This window comes from Microtus oregoni, unplaced genomic scaffold, assembly GCF_018167655.1.
Source record: "Microtus oregoni isolate MIOR12 unplaced genomic scaffold, Mior012 000006F_ref0000085, whole genome shotgun sequence".
NCBI lineage: Eukaryota > Metazoa > Chordata > Mammalia > Rodentia > Cricetidae > Microtus > Microtus oregoni.
Window position 1 is genome coordinate 36,265,653 of NW_024543065.1, and position 21,490 is coordinate 36,287,142.

Below are 21,490 nucleotides of genomic sequence, written 5' to 3' on the forward strand. Positions count from 1 at the left end.
ATTCCAAGAAATAAAACCTGTGGATACTGTTTCATCATTCTGTCATGTTTTATAAGCAGAAGTCCACAATTTCAAAACAAATGTTATCTTACTCACATGTATGTGAACATTAGCCTCTCCAGCTCTTAAGTGCTAGCAGTCATCAGTATGCTGTTACTATAGATTAGTTTGTATTTACTAAGAGTTTTCATGTAGCATAATTCTGTTGTGACTTAACTTGTGTTGTGGAAAGTATTGATAGTTAATTCTTTTCATTGAGTAGCAAAAATTTGCATCTATGTAGAACACAGATGTTTATCTCTTCACCTGTCAATGTTAATGATGTTGTCAATTTCTGCATACAACCTTTGTGTAGCTGTATATTGGGTACATTGTAAAAATGAGGTGACTGAGTCATGTGTTTCTGAGTTTCAGTGAATATAAGACTGTTCCAAAGAGATTATAACATCTTGTATTCTGGTCAAGATTTTCATCACTCCTTTTAGTACTTGGTTTGTCAGTTACAAATATTTTAAACATTTTAGTTTTTATTTTCCTAAACTAACAATATTGCACCTCTTTACATGAAATAATTCTTAAAACTTTTTAACAGAAAAATTAGCCGGATGATGGTGGCGCACGCCTTTAATCCCAGCACTCGGGAGGCAGAGGCAGGCGGATCTCTGTGAGTTCGAGACCAGCCTGGTCTACAGAGCTAGTTCCAGGACAGGCTCCAAAGCCACAGAGAAACCCTGTCTCAAAAAACAAAAAAAAAACAAAAAAAAAAAAACAGTTATGTGAGGCTGGCCTTAGTATCTGATGTTTTCAGCGATAGTAATTGCTAACCATCTAACTGTGGATAGTAACCAGTATCCTTGGAAATAGTCTGTAATGTTGTGGGGGAGGTTCTCTGTGACCCATTGGCTGACAGCTCAACAAGATATAACCCCATTCCTGGTACTGGGGATTTTATTTGGTAGCATATGATATTTGGTTGGGGTATTGTCCCTGCATTATATGGCAACACCATTTAAAATTCCTGTTGCATATAAATCATAGAAACCATTTTTTTTAGCCTGGTGAGGTCCCACATTCTTTTAATCCCAGCACTCCAGAGACATAGGCAGACACATAGTTCCAGAACAGCACTAGAGCTATATTGCACAGGCTGGCCTTAAACTCATAACAGTCCTCCTGCCTGAGCCTCCTGGTATTGATCTTACAGGCATAAACCACAATACCCACTATATAACAAGTCTTAAAGTTGTGTAGTGACAGCTTTTCTGCTTTGATATCCTTTTTCTGAGTTTCGGCTTTTCTAGCTCCTCTGGATTTCCTTATGAATTATGGCACCAACTTGTGAATTTCTACCAAAAGAAAAAAGGAAAGAATTTCTGTCGTTTTTGTTGGAACTATTTTAGGCCAGTAAGTCAGTTTGAGTGAGACAACCAAGGGATGCCCATCCCTTTAGTTACATTTTGTTGAACTTTTTTTTTTAGAAGCATTACATAGTTTGAATTATATGGATTTTGTGTATTTGGTAGATTCATCTTTAGGTAATCCTCATAATTTATACCATTGAATGTTGCAGTTTCCAAAATTTTAGTTCTGCATATCCAAATTCACTTGATAGTTCTAGATGATTATGTTGGCCGTCTGTCAAGCTTTCTACATTGATGATCAAATCAAGACAGTTTTGGTTCTTCCTTTCAATCATCATGCCTTTTTATTGCCTGATGTCACTGGCTGGACCTTTGTAATAATGCTGAATAGAGAGGTATTAAAACACTGAGCAAACTTCCCTGCTTTTGGTGGTGGTGGTGTTGTTTCGGTTTGGTTTGGTTTGGTTTGGTTTGGTTTGATTTGTTACATATTCCAGATTATCTGAACACAGGTTTCCCTGGGACTCTTTTGTTATGACCTCCCAGCTCACTGAAAAAGAGCAGGGATTATAAATTGTGTCTAACACTTAATATAGATTGATTTCAACCCACAAATCCATATAAAGTGTCAGACTAATTTATAATCCCAGTTTCTTATACTCTACCAACTTTTTTTATAAATTTAGAACTTAATTGGATAAGAAGTATCTCACATTCTTAAAGCATTTTTGTGGTTGGTTCTGTTACCACTATAAAATGAACTTTTTATTTTAATGTTTTCATGAAATACATTTTGATTATATTTTCCCTCTTCCAAGTTCTACCAGATCTTCTCTACCTTCCACCCAATTACATGCTTTTTCCTTTGCCTCTTTCAAATAACAACAACAAAAATATAAAAATATTTAAAAAGCACACAGCAGCCATGGAATCCATTTGTGTTGGTCAGCTACTCCTAAACATTAGGCCTTCCCTGAAGTGTACTTGATAGACCTGTGTCAGTCCACTGGAGAAATCTGATTTTGTCTCTCCCAGCAACTGTCAGTTGCCATTAGCATCTTAGAGGTGATATTTTGACCCCACTTCCTCTTCTCTATGCGGGGCTATTTGTCTGGCTTAGATTTTTGCATGTGTTATGCCTACTGTCACAGGCTCTTTGAGTTCATATGTACATCAAAAAGCCCTGTTAAGTCTGTAAGAATGGTGTTTCTTTGGAATCATCTAATGCCTCTGGCACTTAGGATCTATAATATTTGACTCACCAAAGTGAGACAAAGAAGAAATAAACAGTTTAAACAGGTCAATAGCCATAGTGAAATAGAAGTGGTATTTAGAAATCTCCTAACTGGTAAAAACTTAGGGCCAGATGAATTCATCACAATATTCTCCCAGACCTTCAAAGAAATAATGGTCTTCTTTAGGCTTTGTCCTTACGCTACAATTCCTCTGTCTCTGAAATTAAAATTGCCACTATCCTGTTACAACTGATATTACCATGGCATATCTTTTTTATCTTTCCTTTTGTTTCAGTATTACCCATTTCTTTATGTTATATATAGGCCAGATGTAGTTGATTCATTGTTATTCAGGTAATCTTTGACTTTGATTATGGTTATTTAACCCATTTATAATTAACATGATTGTTGGTGTCCTTTAGATTTTAATATGTAATCTGGAATGTTTGTTTCTAGAAATTATATTTTGGGGCATAAATATATACTTTATATGCATCATTATTCTTTGATCTTCTTGTTGGTTTTTTTTTTTTTTAAGTTTTTTGGGAGAGGAGCTATAGTTAGATGTGAGTTTCTGTCCTGCCCCATTCCGCAGCTGATTCCCAAATTACCACACAGGAGACTTATATTAATTATAATGTTTGTCTGCTAGCTCAGGTTTATTACTAACTAGCTCTTATGCTTAAATTAATCAATAATTCTTATCTATGCTTAATCATGTGGCTTTGTACCTTTGCTAGCATTCTCATCTTGCTTCCTCAACATCTGGCTGGTGACTCCTGACTCCACCCTTCCTCTTCCCAAAATTTTCCTAATCTTCTTGCCCAACCTGTACTTCCTGACTTGCCAATCACCGTGTTATTAAGCTAATTCAAGTGACAAATCTTGACAGTATACAAGAATTTCCACCTTTTTGTCTAATGAAAAGGAAAGTTTTTACCTAATATAGTAAAAATATATATAACAAAAGCAGTTATTAAGTAAGAATTATAGTAACAATATCCAACCCATTTGCATTTGACAAAATTCAAGAAAATAATTATCTAGCTTATCTTGGCGAGTTTATATCTAGTTTACTTTCTATTATAACTAAGGAAAACTATAATTATAGCTATCTAGTCTTCAACTACATCAAAAACCCAGAAAGATGGAAAGTTAGGTACTAATGACAGGGACATAGGACTGCCTGGACAGTCACATAAAATTCCTCTGCATCATTGGAGCATCCACCTTCAGCCTATAGGGCTAGCATATCTGACAGAATTATCTGTGATGCAGGATTTTCTGAATGGCTGTCCTACCTTGTCTAAGCAAAGTTCTGCAGTCCTTTCATTTGTGTCCTCCTTGTCCCATTTGGACAGCATGTCAGCAGTAAAGGCAAGGGCATTGTCTTGCCCCATGGCTAACTTTGGCCACAATGAAAATAAACTCCATATGGAGTTTTCTTCCATACCCACCATCTTCTGTGTAGTTGGTTGGTGCTTCCAAGAGTAGATGTGTCTTACTATCTTAAAAAGTCTAAGTTATTAGAACATTTTAAATACCATATTCTGTAGGTCTTTGAAGTGTTTAAAGATTGCCTATCTGAAATATGTCTTTGTATACCTAGAAAAACCTAACATAACTATAATTATGACAATTATAGATGACTATTAATCTGTCTTTCTTAACTATACATTTCATTTTTAATTGAGTTGTATAAACACAATGCCTTAAACAAGAGTTGAAATATCCATATTGCATAACAAAATTAACTTTAAATTTGTACCAATAAACTAAAATCTATTCCCATGTAAAATATGTAAGACTATCAGTTATTTTTTAGATTAAAGTAGATTTAATAATCTACCTTTTTCCCATCATAATAATCTACCCTTTTTCTATCATTATCATGCTCCCTTTCTTCTTTAGAAAAGGACTGACTATGACCAATAATAATTTATAACCAAACTTCCTAAACAAAGACAAACATCCATAATCCATATTTGGAATGTGAGCACAGTTTTCTAGGCTACTTCCTGCTGATTAGGGGCACTGTTAATCTTATGGGGACCCAGAGAAAATTTAGGATTATGGTCAAGTCCTGCCTAGAGTATTCTGTGAGGCTGGATCATCTTAGCCAATCACCTTGAAGCTGTTGTGGATATAGAACTCAGGTAAACTATAACAGAGGCAGTCTGGGATATTGGATCATCTGTTTCCATTAGAAATTTTTCAGGGGGTCTTCCTTGATCAAACCTGATTTTTCTTAACCTGGAATGAATCCTTATTTCTTGTGGAAACAAAAACATAATCTCTAAAGTTACATATATTTTGACTTAAATTTGGAAGTCAAGGCATTTTCGAAACATATATGATGGATTAATCCAGCAGCATTTATAATCAAATGTCTTTTAGCAGCAGCTGTTGCTCCTTCCTCAACTGTCAAAAAAATTTCAAAAGCAACACAATGGCATACAGTATCCAGACTCTCTTTGTATTTTCCATTTTTACATGACATTTTTTATATTACTTTACTCCCCTTTTAAGGACTTAATTATTTTAAAACTATATAGTTCTTTTTTGATGACTTTCTGTCCAGTTTTTTTTCTCCCAAGCTATGTATATTTTAAACACACTGAGTTTTTTTTTTCCATCTAGATCTTTTTTCTGATCACATGAGAGTTTAATCTGCTAAGCAGGCGTGGCCACGATTAAAGCTGCTAGTTCTATTTATTTCTTTGGCTTCCTGAGGGTCTAGGTTAATGGTGGAGGTATCACCAGCTGCTCATAAGCTCAATATAAGTGTTTGGTAGCAGTGTCTCTTAAAAGAGCCACATGGATTTTGCTGCTAATGCTGACTCAGGAGGCTTCTTAAAGTAGCTGGACCTCTGCTTGCCTCTAGACAACAGAGCCCACCCAAGAAAATGCTGCTACCAAGAAGCCATGCTTGGCTCTGTTCTTTTGTGTTTAGAATCCCTTTTGTAGCTTTTGTCAGGTTTTAGGTGGAAATACTTGCCAAACATTTTAGCGCCACATGTAGTTGGAAGAAGACTTTCTGTCCTGCCCTATAGTCTGCTTGACCTGCCTATACTTCCTGCCTAGCAACTAACCAATCAGTGTTTTATTAAACCAATTTAAGTAGTTTGCAAGGTAAGATATGGCTTCATCATTTTCCCCAATATCAGACTCTCTTCATTTATTATTAAGACCCAGTAGAATTCATGCTACAGGGAACAGGTCATGTTTCATAGATTTCTTTTCTTCTAGGTTGATTTATTGGTTATAACTTGTGTTTTCCTATTTTAGTTGTAATAGTTAGGATTTATAATACATTTTTAGCTGAACAGTCCTATCTTCAAATGATACTGTATTTCTTTTGGTTTTTGTTTGGTTTGGTTTGGTTTTGGGTTTTTGGGTTTTTTTGGGTTTTTTTTTTTTTTGAGATATGGTGTCTCTGTTTAACAGACCTGACTATACTGGAACTAGCTCTGTAAACCAGACTAGCCTCAAACTCATTGAGATCTGCCTGCCTCTGCCTCTGCCTCTGCTTCCCAAGTGCTGGAATTAAAGACATGTGCCACCACCACCGAGCACATACTGTATTTCTTTATTAGTCATAAAAGAACCTTATCCTTTGCATTTTTCTCCTACTAAAAATAATGCTTTTTAATCATCTAGTTTACTTTTTTTGCATTAGAAACTGTATTGCATATACATTATTTTTGTTGGAATAATTGTCACTCAGTGTCTTTGTTAGTTCTATAGTTTGTTAGTTCCTTATCATTTTCCATAGATGGTTTTTCTCCTTGTTACAGATCCTGTTTTCCTGCTTTATTTTGCTTGGCTGATAATCATTAATTAGATACAAATTTCCTCACCTTCAAGAATTTTTATAAACCTATAAATCTTTCTGAGCCTTGTCTAGAATTCAGTTAATTTACTTGGAAGCATGTGATTCCTTTATATATTGCTTTTGTGATTTCTTTTTAGGCAGGTCCAGAGTAGTACTCACTATATAGCTGATCATCCCCCAATCCTTAGGGAAACCATCTCTACCCTGTAGCCTGTGGACTGTGATTTTTTTCTGCTCTGTGCAGTAGGAATAAAAATTCGTTCAGACACTGTTTTAGTATGAGACATTGTTCTTTTTAAAGTCCATGTTTGGGGGGGGGTGTTTTATTATTATTATTACAAATTTTCACCTCCTCCCATTTCCCTCCCTCTCCCCCCATTCCCCCTCCTCCTCCCTTTCCAGTCCAAAGAGCAGTCAGGGTTCCCTGCACTGTAGGAAGTCCAAGGTCCTCCCCCCTCCATCCAGGTCTAGGAAGTTGAGGATCCAAACAGACTAGGTTCCCACAAAGCCAGTACATGCAGTAGAATCAAAACCCAGTGCCTTTTTTTTTTTTTTTTGGCTTCTCAGTCAGCCCTCCTTGTTAGCCACATTCAGAGAGTCCGGTTTGATCACATGCTCCATCAGTCCCAGTCCAGCTGGCCTTGGTGAGCTCCCATTAGATCAGCTCCACCGTCACAGTGGATGGGCGCACCCCTCGCGGCCCTGACTTCCTTGCTCATGTTCTCTCTCCTTCTGCTCCTCATTTGGAACTTGGGAGCTCAGTCCAGTGCTCCAGTGTGGGTCTCTGTCTCTGTCTCCATCCATTGCCAGATGAAGGTTCTATGGTGATGTGCAAGATATTCATCTGAGTGGCTATAGGATAGGGCCAGTCCAGGCGCCCTCTCCTCAGCTGCTCAAGGAACAAGCTGGGGACATCTCCTTGGACACCTGGGAGCCTTTCTAGAGTCCAGTCTCTTGCCAGCCCTCAAATGGCTCCCTTAATTAAGATATATACTTACCTGCTCCCATATCCACTCCTCCTCCATCCCAACTGTCCCATTCTCCCAAAGTCTCCCCATCCTCCCCTTCTCACTTCTCTCTCCCCATCTCTCCTTACCCCCGTCCCACCCTCACCCCCAAGCTCTCAATTTTTGCCTAGAAATCTTGTATACTTCCAATATCCAGGAGGATAACTACTTGTGGGTTTTTTTGGGTGGGGTAACCTTCCTATTTAGCTTCTCTGGGATCATGATTTATAGGCTCGATGTCCTTTATTTATGGCTAGAATCCACTAATGAGTAAGTACATACCATATTCATCTTTTGGGGTCTGGGTTACCTCACTCAGGATAGTGTTTTCTATTTCCATCCATTTGCATGCAAAATTCAAAATGTCATTGTTTTTTACCGCTGAGTAGTACTCTAATTTGTATATATTCCACACTTTCTTTATCCATTCTTCCATTGAGGGGCATCTAGGTTGTTTCCAGGATCTGGCTATTACAAATAATGCTGGTATGAACATAGTTAAACAAATGCTTTTGTAGTATGATAGGGCATCTCTTGGGTATATTCCCAGAAGTGGTATTGCTGGGTCCTGAGGTAGGTTGATCCCAAATTTCCTGAGAAACCAAAACACTGATTTCCAGAGTGGTTGCACCAGTTTGCATTCCCACCAGCAATGGATGACTGTACCCCTTACTCTACAACCTCTCCAGCAAAGGCTATCATTGGTGTTTTTGACTTTAGCCATTCTGACAGGTGTAAGATGATATCTCAAAGTTGTTTTGATTTGCATTTCTCTGATGGCTAAGGAGGTTGAACATGACCTTACGTGTCTTTTGGCCATTTGAATTTCTTCTGTTGAGAATTCTCTGTTCAGATCAGTACCCCATTTTTCAATTGGGTTAATTAGCTTTTTAAAATTATGTTTTTTAATAATTTTTTTCTCCCAACTTTAGGTAATTTTCTAATATACATTCTCTAAATCAGTTATTATCAGGCTTCCTGATGCTGTGACCCTTTAATACAGTTCCTCAGGTTGTAGTGAACCCAAACCATAAAATTATTTTCACTGGTACTGCACAACTGTTCTCCAATCTGTGAGAAGGTTGTCTAGACAATATTTGGATGGAGCCTCAAAGAGGAGTTCCTTGTGACTTCTAGAGCTCGTGTGCACACTTTCTCCATTTCCTCACCCTTGGTGTCTGTTTTCTCTGGTACTAATGCATAAACTTTAGCTACCTTCATCTCTGTGGATTTACAACTTCATCTCCTTGTCTGCTTGGATTGTGCTTTTCTAGAATACATCTTGGAAAGTCTCTATACTGTAAGCTAGACAACTGTAAGGCTCACCTAGCTTGGTTCCTAAATATCAAGTGTTCCATGGCCAGTACCTTGAGAGTCACTGCTTTGTTCTTTCCATATTAACCAAATGTTATGAAACCATTTGTAACATTAACCCATCCCTGATGCCACAGATGGAATTGAACTTTCATATCGGCAAGAGTAGACTGAATCTCAACTACATATTTGAAAAAATAAGATTTTTCTAGTCACAAAAATATTTTAAGTAAGTAGACAAATCTGCTTTTAATGGAGCAGGCTACCTACTTTTAGGCTTTTGTCTTTGTCATGTCAGTCATAAATACCTATAGAAGTTTCTAAAATAATCATTAATAAATTAGCAATTAGTGCACAATAATTTGATGATGAGTTTTTAGTTGATGATCCTGTTCTATGTCCTTTGCTCGCCTCACTAGTACCATTCCTGATTTGTCTTCCAGCACTGCTTTGTTTGTCGCCCTCTCAAAAGATCAAATGCCTCACTTTTCATAAAAAATACATAAAGAAGTAGGTTGCCCAAACTGAAATATTCAGTAGTGCTCTGTTCTTAGCATAGCATAGCATTCATTACACTTTACGGAACTGTCTGTTTTCCCTAGTGGGAACACAGGTTCTCATTCACTGCTGTGGCCCCACGCTCATAATAACATAGCACCTAGTAGATCCTCTGATTTATTTTTTTTTACTTTTTAAAAACAAGTAAGTCTTCATGGATTTCAAATATATATTATTATTTTTGGTTATGTATTAATGATAGTATTAAGTTAAATAAGGCTTGAAGGGATATAGCTATTTGTGGTTTTTATAAATCATGTTTTAAACATCATCAAGTAAAGTGTATTAATCAAAACTAGTGTATTAATCAAGAGGTACAGTGCTTGCCTGGCATGTGCAATGCCCGGGGTTCTGTTGTCACATCACAATATCACTGAGAAGTACATTAATCATTGTGGTTTTGATCATTAAGTTGAAATTTATTTTGTTTTACAGGATGCAGAAGAATACACAGACTTGCCAGTAAGACACAATGAGGACCACACAAACAGCGAATTGGCCAAATGTCTTCCCATTGAATTAAATCCTCACTCGTTTGACAGTCCTCACACCAAGGCGCATCTCCTGCTTCAGGCACATCTCAGCCGAGCCATGCTGCCCTGCCCAGATTATGACACTGATACCAAAACGGTCTTAGACCAAGCTCTCAGAGTCTGTCAGGTATGACAGCCTTTCTGATATCTTATTACATGTAAGACTATTTTATTCTAGCATTGTTGAGAAATACCTGGTGAGTCAAATCAATACCTTTCTAAGGAAAAACAAATATTGTTGTCTTATAAAACCAGTTACAGCCAATCATGGTAGCACATGCCTTTAATCTTAGCACTCTTTGATGCCAGCCTGTCTACACTACAAAGCAAGTTCCAGGACAGTCAGGGCTGTTATACAGAGAAACCATGTCTCAACAAAAACTAACAACTAAAACCAGTTCAGTCACATTTAACCAGAATGTACTGAAAGAGAAGTGTATGCCCAGAACATTATATGCATAGAGCATATAGTAATAAAAAAGAAGTATCCATATTTTAATGACTCAAGATGTCAAAGGCTAATAGTAAAAAATATATATAAGTCAAGGCAAGTGTCATGGCACTCATTTATAATCCTAGCTCTTCAGTAGCAGAGACAGGAGAATCTTGAGTTTGCAGCCAGCCTGAGCTGTACAGAAAGTGGACTCTATCCTGGCTACCTAGTGAAACTCTGTCTCGAAAATTGAGCGGGGAAGGTGAAGTCATAGAGCCCTGGGAATATTCTCCACAGAGGAGCAGTTACCGAAGCTTTCCTGTAGGAAGCCACCTGGTTTACTTAGAAAATCAAAATGGCTATTGAAAAACATTGAAAAGAGATGGATAGAAATAGCACAGAAAGAGGAAGAAGTCGAGATTATGGAGAAAGTAGTATCCTATGCATAGAAGAGCTAAACTAAATGTGGATTTTAGACTTCGCTTTAAAGAGGGAAAGCATTGGGACATTGGTTCATTAGTGATATTAGTAATACCTATCAGTATTCCCAAATATTCAGTAACTCACTTGAAGATAAAAGTAGTACTCTCATGTTAACATAATTTTTATAAAAAAATAGTTACTTTCTAAACCCACAAAAAATGGTGAAAACTGTACCCCTGTTTTATATCTTGTAAATGTTTTGATATCCAAAGTAATAAATGTCACCTAGACCCATTTATCTCCTTTTGTAATCAATACAAAGTGTTTGCTGCAGTGTTGTTTTATTGAAATATATAAAGGAAATCTACCCTTGCTGCGATGTAATTTAAATGAAGAGTACTGTGCCAGTTTTTTATATCATCATGAACATTAAAGTAGAGTTTAAAACCCTATCAATGAGGTTTCCATACCTTGAATGCTCTAGAGTGAGACAAGGAATAAAATAGGTGTGGTAGATGAGAACTGGTTTGATCCTAAATGGTCCTTGAATAACTTTTTTAAAGAGCAGGGTGAATGAACAAGAATTTTTAGCAGGCAGGTAAAACTGAAGATGATTCAGGGTTTTCCAGCACAGCCGCAAGAAAGAAGCTGCCCTTGACTGAGGGAAACCACAGGGAATTAGGTTTTGATGAAGGTTGTACTGACAAGATTGAATTATGAGAGATCTTGACTTTCTACATTTTACATTTTTTAACATTCCTGTCACAAAATATGTAATTTTTAAAAGTCTTTTTACAGGTATATTAAGTCTATCTTAAGATGTCAGTACAAGGACATTCTTTAAAATGGCAAAGGTTCAAAACTAATCAGGACCTCTTAAATTAATTATAATTTGTAACCATTCTATTGATAAATTATATATATTTATCTTATTTATATATATTTATATATAATTTAATGTTTATATATTATATTTATAATATTGTATGTATAATATTATATATTTATAATATAATATTTATGTGAAGATTACCTACATCTAAGAAAAATTCTAAGATGATTTCACTGAGAGATTTTTACAGTACCTGTATCTTGGTGGCAGGTTTAGTATGCTTTTTATTTTCTGCTTTTTGCTCTTCTAAAATGCTTGCGTGTTTTATAAAGAAACTCTGACATTTTTATTATTCTTTGTTTTTGGTTTTTGTTGTTTTTATTGTCTTAGACGGGGTCTCTCCATGAAGCCCTGGGCATCTTGGAGCAGACTATGTAGATTAGGCTGGCCTTAAACTCACAAAGATCCATCCGCCTCTGCCTCTCCACCTCTCTGCCTCTACCTATCTCCTGGAATTAAAAGCATGTAACACACATTTTTATTATTCAAAAGTGTTACCATATAAAATAAGGTAAGCACGGGGTATCAGAAATTCAGAGGGCAATAAGCCTTTAACACATCAGTGCTTTGTATACATTTTCATAGCTAACACATGATCTGCCTCTCTAGGAAGATGATTTACCATTCCTCATTAGTCACACTTTACAGGGTTAAAGTTCTGGGTTTTCAGCTGTGGCCCTGGATACTCATTTGTGTTTGCTATGGCTTTTTTTTTCATCCTTTCCACAAAGACAGTTAATGAACACTGGGGTCAGGAAGGCTTGCATGAAAGGTGCAGAAGTACATTCTATTCTTGCAAATAAATTGAGTACCATTATTGTCATCATCTAAATATCATGCACAAAATTTATCTTGCATAACCAACTTCAGTAAAACTTTCCTTTTCCATATTCAGCCAAAGGATCCAGTTTCAGTCCAGGATTCAAAATTTTTTTTGTTAACATCTGTTTAGTGTCCTTGGCTATCTTAGCAATGATTTTGTAATGCCCCACAATGTAAACTTGCCAGATGAGTACTTTCTTGTGATTGCATTCATGTTCAGTATTTTGGCAAGAATACCACAACAGAGATGGTTTGCCCTGTTAATGTATCACATTCATAAGGTTCATGACAGCAATGTAGCCGTTACTGATGATAGTAACTTTGACCACTTGAAGTAGTTTGATTGGGGGTCTGTGCTTTGGACAATGATTCTAAAAGAAGCAACCCATTCCTAATAATTGGTATTTCATCTTCAATCTATTTTTTTCTAATTTTTTTTTCTTTTCTTGATCTGCTGTAGGGTCTGATCTAGCCTAACGAGATGGGTCTCTAACTGACTTAGTTCACGTGTTAGTCTCAAGTCCTGATTCTCTAACTTCCCTTTTAGGAGTGGCGAAGATTGCATTATAGGCTTATGTGCCTGCACTTAGCCATTGTTAGAGATTGCAGTGGATCAAACTTAGAACCTGTGGTATATTGTAGCCAGTTCACTACTCACTGTGCTACATCCCCAACTTCACTGCTGCTAAATATGCTGATGGATAAACAATACATGTGCTTCTGAAAGTATGTGTCCATATGTTAGAGTATGAGAAGAGGAGAGAATAAAATATCTGAGTTACTTTCAGTGCCACAAAAGGAAAAAATAAGGAAAAAACAATCTTTTGAATGAAAGTATAGTATAACTATAAATGTGCTGGGTCTAGATTTTATTAGTAAATGATTCATTCCTGTTGTGGGGGTTACCTGTAAAATTACTTGATTTCCAAAGAATCAAATACCATCGAGGAAAGTGAGTGTGTTTACCTGGTGCTCACTAGCATGGGCTTCATGGGTGGGAGTGCATTGAAAAATGTCACAATCATCTGAATGAGTGGGGTTTAGTCGTTTAGAGCCAAGTATAATTAGCAGTAAAAGTAGTCTAGGTATTACCAAGCTTAAATACGAAGTACTTGGTGTAATCCTTAATCCAATACTTGTAAGAATGTTTTGATATTGCAAATGTTAGGTGAATCTACTGTATTCTCAGTTAAATCCTTTCAAATGTTAAATGCTTCTAATTAGACAGGTAGCACAATATGTTTCAGATCTTTCCAGGTCATTTTGATAAAAGAAAGACAAGTAGATTATTTGTAAACAACATGTCTGTTATTCCGGTCTGTGTCAAGGAGCGCTAACACTATGGGAGGGTTTCAGAGCTAAAGTATACTGGGAACCTCTAATAGCTGTAGCATCACTGACTGGAAAACTGACATCATGAACAAATAAAACAAATATTTTGGTTTTTTTTTTCTTTCTAATTTCTTAATAGAAGATGGTAGAAAGGAAAGGGGCGTGTGTGTGTGTGTGTGTGTGTGTGTGTGTGTGTGTGTGTGGTGTATTTGTGTGTGTTTAAGTTTTCCCACTACCTAAAGGATTTTCGGCTACAAAATTTTGAATTGTCTACCAACACATATAGTCCATTTACTATAAACATTTTTATGTGACCTTATCAATCTCATAAGTGACCTGGGTGGGGTCTAATTTAGGCTCTTTTCTTGGCGAGGCGGCTAAAGACCCCTTTTTTTCCATAGAAGCCTTGTGAAATCTTACTACTGGCTAAGAATTTAAAGCAAATTATACTACATGAACTTAATCCTTAATGATCCATTCTTCCACATGGAAATATTTACACTACAGTGGGCATTCAGTCCAGATAGTCAGAGTTTCATCTTAATTCTTCAGTACAATGACCAAAATCACCTAAAACAAAGCATCATCCTTGCTAGGGATGGAGCAGAGCCCATGGGCTTAGCACTTCCAAAACTAACACAAATATGTATGTTTTGTGGTGTTAGACACCTTTATTTACTCCTGTGAATTTGTAAGCCCTCTCCCTTCAGGGAATGTAATATAATTTGGAAGGCTGTTTCCTCTGGCATAACTGCCTGTAAGCTTTCATATGGAAGCTCAGGGATGATTTATTGACAGTGTGGTGCTGTCGTAAAGGATCCTTCTATCCTCAGTTCCTCTCCTCACACCCACATAACAACCCTTTTCCCGGTTGGGGCTTTAGGAAATGAGTAATGCTTAACCCATTTGTGTGATCAATTCACTTAAGCAGCTACTGTGAAATGTTAATCACAACTTTAATTTGTACTGCATTAGCATTTTGATTAACTTGTAGGCTTGCTAGGACACTTGAAGCACTTTTACTCATAGTTACAGCTCGGAAATGACTTTTTGATTAATTAAGTTTGTTAGACAGCAGCTGAGCTTCCTGAATGCTAACCTTCTGGGGGTCAAAGTTTAGGAGAAAGTTACAATGAACAACTGTTGCTACTGAAAAAAAAAATCTTATAAATGTACTTTCAGCATTTTAATTATTGACAAAATATTGTATCCTTACTTCACAGGATTTGAACCTTTAAGTGACTGTGCCTTTTTCTCCAGAAAGCTATTCTCAGGGGCCTTCCTGTCCTTGCAAAACTTCCAGGAGTTCTGAGCTAAGCAACGGGTTTGCTTACAGTCTATAACATACAAGCTTCTACAATGAGTTGCTAGTTACATTTGTGTTTGACGGTTTATTATTATTATTATCGTATGCTTTTCATTTGAGAATAGTTTACATTTTCAAGAAAGGTTGTCTAAAGCCTTGCTGCTATGAATGTTCCCAGTCTTGTCTGATCTTGGAAGCTCAGCAGCATCAGGTTTGGTTAGTGCTTGAATTGGAAACTTCAGGAAAGGTTGCATTGAGTCCATGGGTGTCCAGCTCTTCTGTTAATAGCATCACACATATTTTAGTGCAGTATAGTTCTTATAATTAATAAGCCTACATCATTATTAATCAAAATCCATCATTATTAAGGTCTCTTTAATATTTATATACTGTCATTCAAGATACTACATAAATTAGCCTGACTTTCTTGTCTGTCTTGACCTGTCTTAGCTATGATAGTTTCTCAGACTTTGGTTTTATCATCTTCCTGTAGTGATTCGCATTCCTGTGATACTCCGTTATTAACTTTGTTTCCCTACATTAATGTAACTTCCTCTCATTTTGGATGAAATAAATCTTTAAAATCGAGTAAGAAAATGTTATTTTTATGTTATTTAATTCGAGCAGAAATGGCAGTGTTCTCTGTTATTTCAGCTATTGTCCTGATGGTGTGCTAATATTCTTGTGATCTCTTTATAATCAATAGATACAGTAAGAGAGATGATAGGGTAGAGGAAGGGTTTCTCATAGGAAGAAAGAATCAAGGAAAATTTTTTATCATAAGCACATGGCTGGAGCATCACATTCCAGACTCCACATACTTTGCAGCCCAGATTTCTTAAAATGAAGTTTAAGTTCGTGGAGAAATTTTTATTAGACTTTTCCTTTGCTATTCTGTTTCATTGGTTCTCTTGACATACAGTGAAATTGACTTAATTGTATTAGTGCTCATTGTTCAGTTTTATTTTTAATTATTTACTCCAGAATGAATTTTGTTTCAAAAAATAATGCCTGATGAGCTAATGTTTAACTATAACTATATGGAATAAAGCTAATTCACATGTTTCATTTTGAATCTTGTATTGGCAAATTTATTCATAGACAATAATTATTGAATTGCATCATTTTGTTTAAAGTTATTATTCATTTCCTAGGTGTGGGTAAGTCAGCAAAGGTAATGGAATCTCATGCAGTGAGCGCAGGTCTGAAATTGGAAAAACGAGACTAATCCTTACCTCTATCACTCTTCATGTGTGTTAGTTCCTAGTCACTGACCTTCCGCAAGCTTCTCTTTCCTTATCTGTCTCACAGTTGCTGTTGGTAAAGATTAAACTAGGTTATTTGTGAAACTTTTATAATCTGTATGCTTCGGTACAAATATTTTCATCATCATGTTTGCACACAGGATGACTTTATATACTTTACTGTTTGGGGATTTTCATAATAATTAAAGATTTCTATACTTGATACATTTAAATGTTCACTGTTTATAAATTGCCGTCATAGAAGATGAGAAGAAAAATATTAGATTTGGATAACTCAGTCCTTCATGCCACAATGAAACTTACTGGGTTTAGCTGTTCAAATCAAACTTGAGAAGCCTTTTTGTGTTGTATATATAGTAAATGTTGAGGATGTGTAGTCTGTCCGTACCATAAAGCATGCCTTTACTAAACAAAATGTTCATTCTGCATTCTTTTTCCTTTGCATGCCATGAATCACTTCAGAAGTCCTTGAGGATGAAATGCCTCTGGGGTGTGTACTTCATCTTTTATGGGGTTTGCCTCTGCTTCATCTTCTTCCTTCCAGTTTTGCTCCTTCACTCAGACATATGCAGATACAGACTAATTCATTTTCCTCTCCTCTCCTCTCCTCTCCTCTGAAACTCATGTTGAGCAGTTCTTCTTGTCCTACAGAGATTAAAAAAAAACACTAACCTCCTATTTTCTCTCCAACCATTTCCTTCTAGGGAGCCAGCTTCCATTAGAAATCCATTAGATTTCTTTTTTAACTGTTTCCCGTCTCCCTCAAACAGCATTTATAGTGTCAGTTAGCCATCATCAGTCCATCATAGTGACTTCAATAGATGACTTTTAAACATCATGATCACCTGCAACCTACACTCCTGCACTGTGATCAGTATCAAACTGCCTCACCCAGCAGCTTCATGACCATTGCTTGAGTCCCCTCTCATGATATCTTTATGGGTCAACTTGACTGAGCATTTCTGGTACTATATAGGTCATCTTTTCTCCCCTTCCTGTTTTCTTAATTTACTTCCTGTCCCCTTATGATTGTAGCCAAAGTATAGCCACTTCAACACTAGAGTCACAATGTGTTAAAAGTTCATATTGCCATGGGTAACTATGAACAGGAACTGTGAATTCTCTGCCTTCAGGCCATAATTACTCTTTATTGCAGGAAATGAGCTCCAAGCATTGTTGAATCCACTACAGAGTCTTGCTGTTGAGGACAAGGCTGCTCCAGGATTTTTTCCATTGTTTTTACCCAGTTTTTCTTCTAAGTAATTTTGTGCTCCCTTGATGAAGAGATCATTACCTTCATCTGAAGAAATTTCCTTTGCTTTCCTTTCATTGGTTCCATGAGACCATCAGTATTCAACAGAACTCCATTCTTTTCTGAACCCTCATAGCCTGACCCCAGGATGGTCTCTTCTTTGTACAGCTTATTTGGTATTTACTAGAAATGACCATAAAAATGCTAGAGTTCACTTAAAAAGATAGAAATCAAATGTTCTCTAAAAAACAAATATATAGTGTATCTATCTATGTTCATATGTCATTGCTAAAATATTAAAGCTTATATGGAAGGTAGAACTCTTTTTTTTTTAAAGTGACAGATCAGAATCAGTTATTCAGATGTGGTAAATGAACCTTGATAATTAATTTGCCCAGAGCCTTACAGTTAGAGATACAGTTCTCAACTGTTGTTCTGTGTCTAACATACCACACCAGCTGCAAACCAGTGCCAAGTATGTGTGAACTGCACTAAAGTCATCAGCTTTCCTTATTCACCACTTCCATATCTTTATGTTCTACCAGCCATAGAGCAAAATATTGGAAGAATTTGGTCAGTGCTGGACATAGTCCTTTTTTTAACCTCTTTTTCTTTTGTCATTACTTAAGCAATGTAGTATATTAGGTAACTGCAGGCGATTTAAGATATAGAGGAGTATATGCATATGTTTAAATAAGAGACTTGAATATCCACATATTTTTGTATCTTTCAGGGTCTTGGAACCATTCCATAACAACATTTTGTTTTCTGTAATTGAGAACTATCCTTGCAGTCCCATTGGATCTAATATGCACATTCCTCATAAAATCAGTTGTTCTAAATCACAGACCCACTCAAATTCTACACACCTTCCACATATTCTGATTCATTGGCTGTATACTAATGATATTTACTACTATATATGCTATTATTATGTTACTATTAATTATATATACTATTTACTATACTCCCAACAACTTGAATTTGAATCCTAACCAGACTTATTTTCTAAAACTTTGTAATCTTAAATATGTTTCTTTCTCTCTCTGAGCCACACTCATTATAAAATGCAGTTAAATTTAATGTTATATAAAAATGCTAATAGACGGTTTGACAATTAGCAAGCATTTAGCAAATATCTGTTTAAATCACAAATTACTTCCAATGTCGTGGAGGCTGCTCAGATGGCCTCCTGTGCCACCCTCTCCTACCTTTCTGGGTCTTTCCACCTTCCCCAGTTCTGCTACTGATTCGTTTGTGAGCAGTGCTGCTCATTGTAACTTTCCGGCTGCTGACTCTGTACCCTGGATTTCGGAGTCCGGCTGTAGTCTGTACTCTCCGTGGAGTGTGTCTTCACCTCAGTAGCCCACCTAGCTTCATAGCTCCATCTTCACTAAGTGTCCAAAACTGAACTCAACTCCCTTCCAGCCCACCTCTCTTCAGAAAATAGCTGACATCCTTACAGTTTCTATTATGATAGGTTTTTGTTTTCTAATTTTATAAAAATGGATACAGTGCTAGAAATTACATCTTTATTCCCCTATAGCTAGAAATGATAATCAATAAAAATTGATTCCAATTTAGTAAGAGAAAGTATTATAAAGTGCTAGTCCCTATCCATGTTTTTCTCTTCTCAGAATCATTCTAGCTTTGTCTCTTCAGTGTACCAAAGCAATCTTCTTTGGTTGGCTATCAGATATCTATGATAAACTCTGGAGTGACCTGGGAAAGATTATTGTAAAATACTAAGACACAGAGTCCTTCCCAGGATCAGTCATATGTTTCCAGGATCCTCAGTCTCCCATCCTTATGAGTAGCATGAGTTTCCACTCCACCTGAGAACCAAACTGACATCTCTTAGTTTGTCCTGCACAGGTCCTTTTCCTTGTCCCTTGATTTCTTGTAATCGCAAACCTCTCCTGATTCCCAACCCATACATCTGCTCCTGACCATGGATGCTCCTCTCCTCTACTCCTCCCTCACTGTGTAGAAATGGACATGAAAAAGATAAAAGAACATCTCTGCTAGGAAAGAGGGAAAAATACTGTTTTATGATGTTTAACTAGGTCTCTGTTTGTTACTGTCTCATGTGCAGCAAACAACTGCTGGGAGACTCGTGTTGGATATTTTCTCTTGCTTCCAAAGAACCTCTTCAGGATCCAGCAGTGTAGAGTGACTTTCTCAAATTTAGATGTACTTACCAAATGGGATAAAATTAGGATCCAAGTCTGTCTGACATCAAAGTTTGTGTGTTTTTCTTTTATACTGCTTTTAGTAGATCTCAATGATTTAGTCATTTAGTCATATTATAATATTATAGTTAGATTTTTATGTATACTTTAATAAAAGAAATATATCTTAGTATTTTATTGCTGTAGACACTGTTGACCGCAGTAACTCTTATAAAGGAAAACATTTAATTGGGCCTGACTTACAGTTCAGAGGTTTAGTCCATTTTCAGCATGGCAGCACAAAGACAGACATGGTACATCTGGATCTGCAGGCAGCAGGAAGAAAGAGTGACACTGGGCCTGGCTTGAGCGTCTGAAACCTCAAAGCCCTAAAAACAAGACCACACGTACTCCAACAAGGCCACACCTCCAATAAATAATGCCACTTCCTATGAATCTTTGGGGGCCATTTTCATTTAGACCACCACAAAATATTTACTGAATATACTGTGTTAGTGCTAGAATTACAAAGAATATTTATAAATTATCATGACAAGAAGGATATAGTTTACAGGATAATATACAAATAGAAAATTGTGGTAAGTAGAGGCAGAGGAGACAAACTGGCCTATATCTGTCTGGAGGAATCGGGAAGGCTTCAAAGGGTAAAAGGGAAATGAGTGATATTCATTTAAAAAATTAACCACTAGTGTAAATCTGGAAAATACCAGCCATTTTTATTACTCCACTAAGAGTATATTGGCCAAGGTGATCAGAGGGAAAAGAGAGACAGTAATCATAGGGTTTTGGCTGCTATGCAAAGACATGTCTGTTTTTGTTCACTACACAGTGTAATGTCATTGAAAATACTTAAGTAGGGGAATAGGCTGTTTAGTTTTACCTCTTTAGAAATTCATTCTCTTAAGAAAAGTAAGTATTGATTAAAGAAAATTGAGTTAGAATGGGAATAAATGAAAACTTCTGAGGCAGTGAAGGTAGGAGCTAAACAGTGGGGCAGAGGACAGCAACTCTAGGCAGTGGTTGGCAGACAGATGTGTAACAGTATTTAGTTCTGCATGTTTGTACTGTTGCAATACCTTATCATCCCTTTCTTTTCTGTAAATTGAAGATGAGTTTCAATTCATGATAGGACTTTCACTTGACGTAAGCACTTACTTTGCATGATTTTCTTTTTGTATTTTCACATCTGGATCATACAGTGAAAACTTGCGGAGAACGCTCATAAATTTTATGAAATCTTTCAACTTCATAATGAAAACTTCAAAGTTAAAACCATATGGTTAGTCCATCCAAGTGTAGATGTGAGCCTTTGGTCTGGAATTTATTTCCAGTCACATTACAATACAAAATCAAAAGTAAAATTGTTTTTGTTAGTCCTCATTACAACTTCTAAGTGCATCATCATATTGCATTAGTACAGTTACTCATTTCTCTTTTCTGTTCTCTAAGATGGTCTCGAGCATTGTGATTTCTGAACCACATTATTTTCTACATAGCATTCATTATAACTCATTTGTCTTGTACATCTTAATGAAAAAGTATACACACAGTGCTTCTCAGCTATGTGTGGATGAAACGTTCAATGCACATACTTATATATCCACACATGTAAATATATCTATGTCCAGGCTTTTGGTGTATAGCTAGGAGCCCAACAGGTACTAATGACCAGTTTGAGTGTTCTATCATACTAATCATTATATCCAAGAACCCTGGTCCATTTCCCTATA

At 36.5% G+C, this 21,490-nt stretch overlaps 1 protein-coding gene across 4 annotated transcripts in view; it reads left to right on the forward strand.

Annotated features, from left to right (window-relative positions):
* Positions 1-21,490, forward strand: part of Ascc3 (activating signal cointegrator 1 complex subunit 3) — a 302,434-nt gene that overhangs the window by 265,917 nt on the left and 15,027 nt on the right. For all 4 annotated transcript variants that reach the window (XM_041653682.1, XM_041653681.1, XM_041653683.1 and 1 more), the window contains one exon: positions 9,746-9,970. In XM_041653682.1, the coding sequence (XP_041509616.1) occupies positions 9,746-9,970 (225 nt within the window). The remainder of the gene's footprint in view (positions 1-9,745; positions 9,971-21,490) is intronic.